This window comes from Oncorhynchus clarkii, chromosome 32 (assembly GCF_045791955.1).
Source record: "Oncorhynchus clarkii lewisi isolate Uvic-CL-2024 chromosome 32, UVic_Ocla_1.0, whole genome shotgun sequence".
Taxonomy (NCBI): domain Eukaryota; kingdom Metazoa; phylum Chordata; class Actinopteri; order Salmoniformes; family Salmonidae; genus Oncorhynchus; species Oncorhynchus clarkii.
Window position 1 is genome coordinate 33,741,629 of NC_092178.1, and position 11,723 is coordinate 33,753,351.

Below are 11,723 nucleotides of genomic sequence, written 5' to 3' on the forward strand. Positions count from 1 at the left end.
CGAGATAAAAAAAAATTAAATCATCGATACATTTCAGAACTATTCTTACATTAATCATATAGTTTGCACACAAACCACCGCCCATTTGGAATAAGAAATCATGAATGTATTTATGTATGGGTGCCTTTGTTTGTTGTGTAGTCCTGAACAGAACTACAGAGTTCACTCTGTTCCATTCACTTCAGAAGCTGCTTATTTGTAGACAAGCCAGCCAGCCTATGGTGGTTCCAGTGGGATGATGAGAGTATCATACTATGGTGTTTTGAAAAGAGCAGTAGGATAGTTTGAAGAGTTTGAGATATTTGATTCAGGACAGCTAATCAGCTGTAACAGTGATTGTCTGAGAGATTAGGTCCTCGCCTACACCTTGTGTTGATTATTAAGGGTTCAGGATTTAGACCACTTTACACGCACAGCTGCAACCGGGCAATGTTTTGGTCTGAAATGTTAATTATTAGCCAGTCCTTTTAAACACTCTGGTCAAAAAGGACGGGTCCACCAGGCTGACACGCTCTTCTGACCTCACTCAGGGCACGGCTACTTAATGTGCAAAGGATATGATTGGAAGTTATCTCTTATGACTCCTAAAATCACATTCCTATCTTAACAAAAATATTGTCATATATGTTCATATCATATGCACAATGTATTGGGTGGAAACTTGACACATAAAGGGGATATACTTTCCAAGTTACAGTATTTAGTCCATACAGTTTTTAATGACATCACAAAATTAAAAACAATATGACATGTGTTTTCCATATCTCCCCACCGACCATTCCCTACATTCTTGTGTTAGAAATATTGTTCCAGTATTCACTTTTTTGAACGTGTTAGAGTTTCGGCAGGAAACAGTCTGTTAACAAAGTACATCCCTTTCGCCAAAGCTGGAGGGGACAAGAGAGAGTCTTCTTCTACCTTCATTTACGATAGGGTGTGGAGGTGTCAAAACCCCCATACCAGTTTCCTCCTCCTCTCTGCCGGTGAGAGGAGGTCTGGTTATTGTCAACCATTGCCAAGCTGATCTAACCCATTGTGATCCTCACCGGACAGTCATGACACGGTCAATTATGTTTACTCTCAGGTACGGCCGGATATTGGGAGGTCGTTATTTGCAGATGATGGGGCCTTATGGCAGAGGGGAAGAAATGTGCCGTACATAGTCAGGAAGGTACAGGAAGCAATTGATGAGGTAGAGCGGTGGGCATTCATGTGGGGATTCAGGTTCTCTGTAGAGAAAACTCAGACAGTGTTCTTTACTAGGAGGAAGGTGAGAGATGAGGTATGCTTGAGGTTATATGGGAGAAACTTGGAGAGGGTGGGGGCCTTCAGGTTCCTTGAGGTATACTTTGACACTAGACTGACCTGAGCAGAACACATTGAGAGAGGGGTGGGAAAGAGTAAGAAGGTGCTAAATGTGATGTGCTGTCTGACCGGGAAGGAGTGAGGGGCTGGGCGTTCCTCATTGAGGACCATGTATCTTGCATTTATCCAATTTGTAATAGACTATGGCAGCATAGTGAATGGTTCGGCAGCCCGGGCCTCATTGGAAAGGCTAGATGTCATACAGGGGCAATAATATGTAGTGGGCCGTTTCGGAACTCCCTAGTGGATGCATTACAGGTAGAGATGGGGGATAGGCCATTGCAGATACGGAGACAGCAGCTGGCAATTAATTAATGGGTTAACCTACAGGGAAATGTGGTGTCTCATCCTGCGAAAGGGATTTTTCAGGCATGCTGGGAACATGAGTGAAGACAGAACACAAGATTTGGGTGGTTGGGTAATACCCAGGCTAAGGAGATGGGACTGTATGGAACGGAGTTTAGTCCAAAGGTAGCTATCCCTGTGAATCCACCATGGCTACTCCCACCTCCAGTAGTGGATCTAGAAGTGTTGGAGAGACTACAGAAACGCATTACAGATCATATGGATGTGTATACGGCGGAGCTGATGGCAATACTGTTGGCTTGCAGTTGGTGGAGAAAGTCAAGCCAGACATATTAGTTATTTGCTCTGATTCATGTGCGGTGTTGATGGGTATCCAGTCCTTTAGCTCACGTAGCAGAGAAGACATGCTTTATGAGGTACTACAAACCCATGGCAGGAGTAAACAAATGGGTATACAGATAAGATTTACTTGTGTCCCAGCCTATGTGGAGGTGAAGGGGAACAAGGCAGTTGATGTACTGGCTAAACAAGCAATTAGTAGTGGAGATGTTGATGTTGTAGTTTTAATGCGCAAGGCAGAGGCAAAAAGACTGATTTGGACAGTGATGGTGCAGAGATGACAAAAGCAGTGGAATAGAGATACTAAGGGAAGGCATTTCTTTCAAGTGCAGAGGAAATTCTGGGAGGGGAGATTGGCAGGAAAGGACAGAAGAAAGGAGGCTATTTTTACAGGATTAAGAGTGTGACACGGCGGGTTGAATAATACCTTAAATGTATTCGGAAAGCATCCAACAGGAAAGTGTGATTATTGCCAGGAAACAGAGACTGTGGAGCATGTATTGATACAGTGTGGGCTTTATCAGAGGGAAAGAGAGAGGCTGAGATCTAGTATGATGGAGAAGGGGATACAGGAAATGAGTTTAAAGAGGTTATTGACAAGAACGTCATTAGATATAGTCTCAAATAGTTTGTTATATTTTTTAAGAGCAGTGTGAGTGGCAGGTAGGATTTAGTTTCTCCGTCTCTGGTCCGCACCCCAGTACGGTAGGTGGCGGTAATGCACCATAACGTTGGATGCCAACCAGCGATAAACCTCACCGAAGAAGAAGAAGAAGAAGGAGAAGGGCAAAGCAACGCGAAGGTATTTTTTTTTTCCTAAATTAACATTTGGTTGATTAGATTGAAGAGCACAAATATCGGTTTGTACTAATAAACTAAACTAACTAATAGCCAAATAAACACTTGGGTAATGCTCGTTTTGGTTTAGCTATTCAGTTCTGCAATGTCAGCTAAGCAGCTAGCTAGCTAGCTAGCTAGCTAACTGATAACTTAACGTTAGCCATCGTTGTTAGAACTGGCTAACCATTTTGTATTTTGTTTCAGTTCGCGCCGCAGACGTGTTGGTCTTAGCAATTATCATTAAACCACGCCAACTGTTACCAATTAATTGGCTAGCTTACTAGATATATATTGGCTTTGATTGCTAGCTAGCTAGCTCTCTTTGCCAACTAACTAAAGTTGTCTAGCTAGAAGAGCGAAGTATCAAGACGGGGTATAGTCATTAGTGCACACCGTAGCAAACGGTTACAAAACGTTTCGCAACGAAAACGAGTTTCTATTGGACACAGGTCAGTTCTTCCTATTGAATACACCCCAGCTAGACACTGCACTGGAATGGCCTGTTGTGGTTCTTGTTTTATGCTCATCACATTCTTACCAGAGCAGACGATAATAAACCTAGTTTAAAACCTCTTAAAGTTGGTTTGGTAGCATAAACTGGGAATTTTATGTTTTTTATTGATTATGATTGTCTGTTTCATATGTGCAAAGTTGTTAAAACGATGTCCACTTTAACAACATTTTAGCCATTAAATAGTATAGCATGCCTACATCTTATATCAATCAATCAAATGTATTTATAAAGCCCTTCTTACATCAGCTGATGTCACAAAGTGCTGTACAGAAACCCAGCCTAAAACTCCAAACAGCAAGCAATGCAGATGTAGAAGCACGGTGGCTAGGAAAAACTCCCTAGAAAGGCCAGAACCTAGGAAGGAACCTAGAGCGGAACCAGGGTATGAGGGGTGGCCAGTCCTCTTCTGGCTGTGCCGGGTGGAGATTATAACAGAACATGGCCAAGATGTTAAAATGTTCATAGATGACCAGCAGGGTCAAATAATAATAATCACAGTGGTTGTCGAGGGTGCAACAGATCAGCACCTCAGGAGTAAATGTCAGTTGGCTTTTCATAGCCGATCATTCAGAGTATCTCTACCGCTCCTGCTGTCTCTAGAGAGTTGAAAACAGAAGGTCTGGGACAAGGTAGCACATCCGGTGAACAGGTCAGGGCTCCATAGCCGCAGGCAGAACAGTTGAAACTGGAGCAGCAGGTGGACTGGGGACAGTAAGGAGTCATCAGGCCAGGTAGTCCTGAGGCATGGTCCCAGGGCTCAGGTCCTCCGAGAGAGAGAAGCATACTTAAATTCACACAGGACACCGGATAAGATAGGAGAAATACTCCAGATATAACAGACTGACCCTAGCCCTCCGACACAAACTATTGCAGCATAAATACTGGAGGCTGAGACAGAATAGGTCAGGAGAGCTATACATCTTATAGCTAGGCTGTTACATAAACGATTGTTTACCAAATACTAGCTAGCTATATAATATTACAGAATCTCTTGTTTAGTTGTCAGCTGGCTAGTCTCTTGTGTAGCTAAATTCGTTCTCTAAATAGATGGCTAGACCTCTGACGAAGACTGAGATACTAGTATCAACAGATAAATGCAAATGGGTAGCATTTTTCTATGTCTGTTTCTCTCAGGTAGGCCATGGCTCGCGGTCAACAGAAGATTCAATCCCAGCAAAAGAACGCCAAGGCTGCAGCTGCTAAGAAGAAGGGAGCGGCAGCAGACCAGAAGACTGCAGCCAAGGCAGCACTGGTCCACACCTGTCCCGTCTGTCGGGTTAGTGGTTGGTACTGTATGTGCCTTTAGAAGGCAGGCCAAACTAATTTTGGTAATTCCTGGTATATCATCAAAATAAACTTCAGCATGTTTTTGTAATCATTCAGCAGTTTTTACCTGATTAAGTACATAACCATTAGAAATTGATGTTGAGAGTTCAATAAAATAGTCCTGAACCTTAAGTTGAAAATGATGGTGGTGCTGCTTTCAGTTGACAATGTGTCCAAATCAATAACCAATATGCAGAAACTGTTTGTTTATATTGAAGACCTAAACATAAAATGTACTATTTGCACATGTGCAACAATAATAATCATAGTACTTTTGTATTAATGGCACACACACCAAAAACCCTGTTGTTTTGACAAGTGACAAATAACTGATATCAATTAGGGGGGAAATCAGATTGTAGGCGCTCTTGAAACCCACAATAAAAAAAAAAGAACATGAAACTGGAGGTTTCTTACATCACTGGTTAGAGAACAACTTGCAGAAGACCGTCAGATAGATTTGTGATTCATTTTGATTTGGGGGTTGACCAAGACAGGAAGACAAATGCAACACTTTTTTGTAAATCGCTCATAACAATATCACATTGAAATCAATTGTGCGAGAGGGGGAGATGAGGTTACACGTCCTGTTAAAACTAACACAGCTCAAAAACCAAACGGAATCTGGGAATAATGTGTACATCACTGGTTAGAGGACAATGTGTAGTAGACAGCTAGCTAGGCCTACATTTAGAAGTGTTGCATTTTGATTCAAGTGGGTCGCCAACACGGTAAGTGTAATGCAACTCTTTTTTTGTTCATCACTTCCATCAATGTTACGCTGAAATCAATAGAATGGGGGTTAATGGTGGTGTAGCACTGTTTGAAGTAACACTATTCACACTTGGAATAACCTATACACGGTTGGTTAGATGAACTTGTAGAGGAATTCCATTTTTATCTTGGAATGTCAGGTGTTGATTTCGGTAGGAAACAGACCACTTTTTTGTTAGCTATCTATAACTTAAACGAAATCACGACGCGACATAGGATATCAACAGTGACACTATTTAAGTGACAGTTTGACTGTCAAATCCATGTATTGGTGTGTGGCCATAGACTTTTATAGAGAGAGCGCGTTTCATTTTCTTTGCCATTTCATTAATTTATGTGGCATTTCTAAGTCCTGCATAACCCAGTACGTATGACAAAATCATTGGTACAAAACCACAGATATTGATCTGTTTTAAGCAGTCAATCATATGTCATCTTGAAAACTATACACTTTTATACTAATATCACCAATCTGAGGTAAAATGGATGTGTAATTCCAAAACATTTTCTGGGGTGAAAATTAAGGTTTGTGTAGGTTATTAACACAAACTGTCCACATTAGGGAAATTCGCAGAATATACAATTTACTATGGCAAAATATTTCAACATGTCTATTTAAGATGATAGTATACACTATATATACAAAAGTATGTGGACACCCCGTCAAATGAGTGGATTTGGCTATTTCAGCCACACCCGTTGCTGACAGGTGTATAAAATCGAGCACAGAGCCATGTAATCTCCATAGACAGACATTGGCCTTACTGAAGAGCTCAGTGAATTTCAACACCTTTTCAACAAGTCAGTTAGTCAAATTTCTGTCCTGCTATAGCTGCCCCGGTCAACTATAAGTGCTGTTATTGTGAATTGGAAACGTCTAGGAGCAACAACGGCTCAGCCTTTAAGTGGTAGGCCACACAAGCTCACAGAACGGGAGTCCCCACAGCAAGCCTTCCCAAAAGAGTGGAGGCTATTATAGCAGCAAAGGGGGAGCCAACGCCATAAGCCCATAATTCTGGAATGAGATGTTCGACGAGCAGCTGTCCAAATACAGTGCCTTGCGAAAGTATTCGGCCGCCTTGAACTTTGCAACCTTTTGCCACATTTCAGGCTACAAACATAAAGATATAAAACTGTATTTTTTTGTGAAGAATCAACAACAAGTGGGACACAATCATGAAGTGGAACGACATTTATTGGATATTTCAAACTTTTTTAACAAATCAAAAACTGAAAAATTGGGCGTGCAAAATTATTCAGCCCCTTTACTTTCAGTGCAGCAAACTCTCTCCAGAAGTTCAGTGAGGATCTCTGAATGATCCAATGTTGACCTAAATGACTAATGAGGATAAATACAATCCACCTGTGTGTAATCAAGTCTCCGTATAAATGCACCTGCACTGTGATAGTCTCAGAGGTCCGTTAAAAGCGCAGAGAGCATCATGAAGAACAAGGAACACACCAGGCAGGTCCGAGATACTGTTGTGAAGAAGTTTAAAGCCGGATTTATATATACAAAAAGATTTCCCAAGCTTTAAACATCCCAAGGAGCACTGTGCAAGCGATAATATTGAAATGGAAGGAGTATCAGACCACTGCAAATCTACCAAGACCTGGCCGTCCCTCTAAACTTTCAGCTCATACAAGGAGAAGACTGATCAGAGATGCAGCCAAGAGGCCCATGATCACTCTGGATGAACTGCAGAGATCTACAGCTGAGGTGGGAGACTCTGTCCATAGGACAACAATCAGTTGTATATTGCACAAATCTGGCCTTTATGGAAGAGTGGCAAGAAAGCCATTTCTTAAAGATATCCATAAAAAGTGTAGTTTAAAGTTTGCCACAAGCCACCTGGGAGACACACCAAACATGTGGAAGAAGGTGCTCTGGTCAGATGAAACCAAAATTGAACTTTTTGGCAACAATGCAAAACGTTATGTTTGGCGTAAAAGCAACACAGCTGAACACACCATCCCCACTGTCAAACATGGTGGTGGCAGCATCATGGTTTGGGCCTGCTTTTCTTCAGCAGGGACAGGGAAGATGGTTAAAATTGATGGGAAGATGGATGGAGCCAAATACAGGACCATTCTGGAAGAAAACCTGATGGAGTCTGCAAAAGACCTGAGACTGGGACGGAGATTTGTCTTCCAACAAGACAATGATCCAAAACATAAAGCAAAATCTACAATGGAATGGTTCAAAAATAAACTTATCCAGGTGTTAGAATGGCCAAGTCAAAGTCCTGACCTGAATCCAATCGAGAATCTGTGGAAAGAACTGAAAACTGCTGTTCACAAATGCTCTCCATCCAACCTCACTGAGCTCGAGCTGTTTTGCAAGGAGGAATGGTAAAAAAATTCAGTCTCTCGATGTGCAAAACTGATAGAGACATACCCCAAGCGACTTACAGCTGTAATCGCAGCAAAAGGTGGCGCTACAAAGTATTAACTTAAGGGGGCTGAATAATTTTGCACGCCCAATTTTTCAGTTTTGATTTGTTAAAAATGTTTGAAATATCCAATACATGTAGTTCCACTTCATGATTGTGTCCCACTTGTTGTTGATTCTTCACAAAAAAATACAGTTTTATATCTTTATGTTTGAAGCCTTAAATGTGGCAAAAGGTCGCAAAGTTCAAGGGGGCCGAATACTTTCGCAAGGCACTGTACTTTTGGTAATGTAGTTTGTTGCCCACTCGCAAACTATTGCAACAATGACATCTCTTTCTCACTCATTTAACCATTTAGAGAGTAAAATAATGCTCTCAACCACATTTTAACCAGGTGCTCTAGACTAGAGCCTCCATCGTCTGTACAGCAGCCTGAACGTTTGACATCCCTACCTTTTAGGTTTCTCTTTGTGTCTAGTCCATTGTACTGGCCTGTGTGATGTGTAGGACTTTGATGCATTTTATAGCTTTGTTTATCGTTTATCACCTGAAAATTCAGTCTCAGCCAACAATTGTTGATATCCTCCGTCCCTTACCTGACCCTTACAGACGCAGATGCCGGACCCGAAGACGTTCAAGCAGCACTTTGAGAGCAAGCATCCCAAATCCCCAATGCCCCCAGAGCTGGATGATGTTGAGGCTTAAAAGACCAACACACACAATGGACCTACAGCTGGGTTAAGATGCTCTCATCATTCAGACTCCCAGTTTACATGTTAGAAGCAAACTCTTTCCCTATGCTAAAGTTGTATTTTGTATGACTCAACATGTGGATATGTTGTCACTCATCGCCTTTCATGTTGTGATTCACAGACACACGATGACCACGATTAGAGCGCTGCAACTGGAACTTAATGGCGTCAAGAGACAAAATACTGAGACCCCTGGACATGGGTGGGGGATATTTGTGACAATGACATAAAAAGGGGGGCAGAAGCACACCAGCACCCCATATTATATGTCCAACCATCCCTGAACTTCAGACTCTTTTGAAGCGCCCATCTTAATTATATGAGCCCACTCTACCTACATCCCTTTTCCCCATGCTGCTTCCTTCATTAATACCTGATTCAGTAACATCTAGACTGTTACACGTCTAAAAGTATCAGGGTGTTACTGTTTTTGCAACTTTTTCTCAGTTGTGTACTTACTTTAACCACCAACTCTTTTCTATACCTCCTCCCATACACTCTTGTGCAAATCATTTCTGCTTTCTTTGAGAATGGCGTCATAGTGGAAAGGATTTGTTATTTGCCTAAGACTGAGTCTTGTTCTGCCTGTAAAAGGCCCTGGTTGAAATAGTGCCAAAATCACTGTGGATAGTCACCTGGTCCACGTTGTAACAGTTGTATTTTGCATTTGACCATTTCCAAGAAATGTAGCAATATATATGAAATCATTCCTCTGCCTATTTGATCCATTCTGAAGGAAAGCAGTGAATATGTTTTGTGTGTGAGAGAGAATATGTATGCCTTGTAAATCTAGCAGAAAATGTGTTGCTTCCAAATGCAAGTTAAACGCCATTCCGTCTATACTGATACCAGACAAATACATACTTACAAGTATTTTCAAATGTATTTCCAATATACTGGAATGCTATGTAGCTGGAGAGGGGTTGGAGTTTCTGGAGGTCTGTGTTCACTGGCAATTCCTCTCACTTCTGCATCAAATCAACCTCTACAATATATATTTTACTTATTTTATTACAAATATAGCAGTACACAGTCCTCCATAAATATATTGACAATGACACATTCCTGTGTATTGGATCCTCTGTACATAGAAAATCTGCAAACAAATAGGAATGACATTTGCCATTGCTACTAACTTGTACTTGTTCAAAGTATAATTAAAGAAATGTAAAAAAAAAAATGTAATTTGTCACGCACTTATGGTCCATATTTTTTTCGTTTTAATTGAACCATGTGTAATACATCTAAAAGAGACAATGAGAAATTCTTGGTTCAACAAGACAACAGTCATCAAAAGGGTAGAAATGTAGCGTTGCACATGTCACAGTACTTTACAGCTTTGATTGGATACATATAATATATGACAAAGGGTGATGTAATTATCTGAATTACTGTAGATGTGAATAGTTTAAGAGTGAAGTATGGTTATAAGTCGAATGCGAAGATCCGTCGTTATGAAAGAGGTAATGGGTGTAATTTATTCATATACCATTCTCACACTCAATATCAATATATTATACTGAACAAAAATGTAAACACCACATATAAAGTGTTGGTCCCATGTTTCATGAACTGAAATAAAAGATCCCAGAAATGTTCCATATGTACAAAAAGTTTATTTCTCAAATTTTCATGAATTTACATAAGTTTACATCCATGTTAGTGAGCATTTCTTCTTTGCCAAAATAATCCATCCACCTGACAGTTGGGGCATTTCAATAAACTGATTAAACAGCATGCTCATTAGACAAGTGCACCTTGTGCTGGGGACAATAACAGGCCACCTTATAATGTGCAGTTTTTCCACACAACATACTCACAGTTTTTTCTCAAATTTTGATGGAGCATGCTGACTGGTGGAATGTCCACCAGAGCTGTTGCTGGAGTAGTAATTTCTCTACCAATGTCGTTGTAGAGAATTTGGTAGTATGTCCAAGCGCAGACCAATTTTAACCATGACAGCTCAGGACCTCCACATCCAGCTTCTTAACATGCAGTATCATCTGAGATCAGACATCCCGATAGCTGATGAAACTGTAATTACACAACTGAAGAATTTGTCAGAAGAAACCGTCACAGGGAAGCCCATCTGCGTGCTCGTCGTATTCACCAGGGTCTTGACCTGACTTCAGTGGACAAATGCTCACCTTTGATGGCCACTGGCACACTGAAGAAGTGTGCTCTTCATGGATGAATCCTGCATCGCGTGGGCAAGCGGTTTGCTGATGTCAACATTGTGAACAGAGTGCCCCATGGTGGCGGTGGGGTTATGGTATGGGGAAATAAACTATGGACAACGAACACAATTGCATTTTATCGATGGCAATTTGAATTGAATGCACAGAGAAACCGTGACGAGATCCTGAGGCCCATTGTTTCATTCATCCGCCGCCAACAACTCATATTTCAGGATGATAATGCGCGGTCCCATGTTGCAAGGATCTGTACACAATTCCCGGAAGCTGAAAATATCAACATTCTTCCATGTCCTGCATACTCACAAGCATGTTTGGCATGCTCTGGATCAACGTGCAGGACAGCATGTTCCAGTTCCTGACAAAATCCAGCAACTTTAAAAAAATATTGAAAAGGAGTGGGACAACATTCCACAGGCGTCAATCAACAGCCTGATCAACTCTATGCTAAGGTGATGTGGGCTCCCGAGTAGCGTAGCGGTCTAAGGTACTGTGTCAGTCGTGCAAGAGGTGTCACTGGTTCAAATCCAAGCTGCATTATTATTGTTATTTGACCCTGCTGGTAAGCTATGAACATTAGAACATCTTGGCCATGTTCTGTTATAATCTCCACCGGGCACAGCCAGAAGAGGACTGGCCACCCTCTCTAGGTTTCTTCCTAGGTTCTGGCTTTTCTAGGGAGTTTTTCCTAGCCACTGTGCTTCTACACCTGCATTGCTTGCTGTTTGGGGTTTTAGGCTGGTTTCTGTACAGCACTTTGTGACATCAGCTGATGTAAGAAGGGTTTTTATAAATACATTTGATTGATTAATTGCATCACACCCGGCCGTGATTGGGAGTCCCATAGGGCGGGGCACAATTGGCCCAGCGTCATCCGGGGTAGGTCGTCATTGTAAATAAGAATCTGTTCTTAACTGAC

The 11,723-nt window shown here is 41.5% G+C and overlaps 1 protein-coding gene across 2 annotated transcripts; it reads left to right on the top strand.

Annotated features, from left to right (window-relative positions):
- The first annotated feature begins 2,754 nt into the window (after nucleotides 1-2,754).
- On the top strand, nucleotides 2,755-10,208 carry LOC139392436 (zinc finger protein 706-like). 2 transcript variants are annotated; one of them, XM_071140418.1, is made up of 4 exons: nucleotides 2,755-2,812; nucleotides 4,499-4,640; nucleotides 8,467-8,594; nucleotides 8,731-10,208. In XM_071140418.1, exons 2-3 carry the CDS (start codon nucleotides 4,506-4,508, stop codon nucleotides 8,560-8,562), a joined length of 231 nt encoding a protein of 76 aa, XP_070996519.1. In that variant the 5' UTR covers nucleotides 2,755-2,812; nucleotides 4,499-4,505; the 3' UTR covers nucleotides 8,563-8,594; nucleotides 8,731-10,208. The 2 variants fall into 2 exon arrangements, 1 of the variants encoding a protein (XP_070996519.1); XR_011629669.1 differs by having other exon boundaries at nucleotides 2,768-2,812; nucleotides 8,467-8,632.
- The last annotated feature ends 1,515 nt before the right edge of the window (nucleotides 10,209-11,723 follow it).

Bases quoted from the DNA above. Each gene is read 5' to 3' on its own strand.
- LOC139392436 (XM_071140418.1), top strand. From the start codon at position 4,506: ATGGCTCGCGGTCAACAGAAGATTCAATCCCAGCAAAAGAACGCCAAG. The intron at 4,641-8,466 runs GTTAGTGGTTGG...TGACCCTTACAG, and splicing joins ACACCTGTCCCGTCTGTCGG to ACGCAGATGCCGGACCCGAA.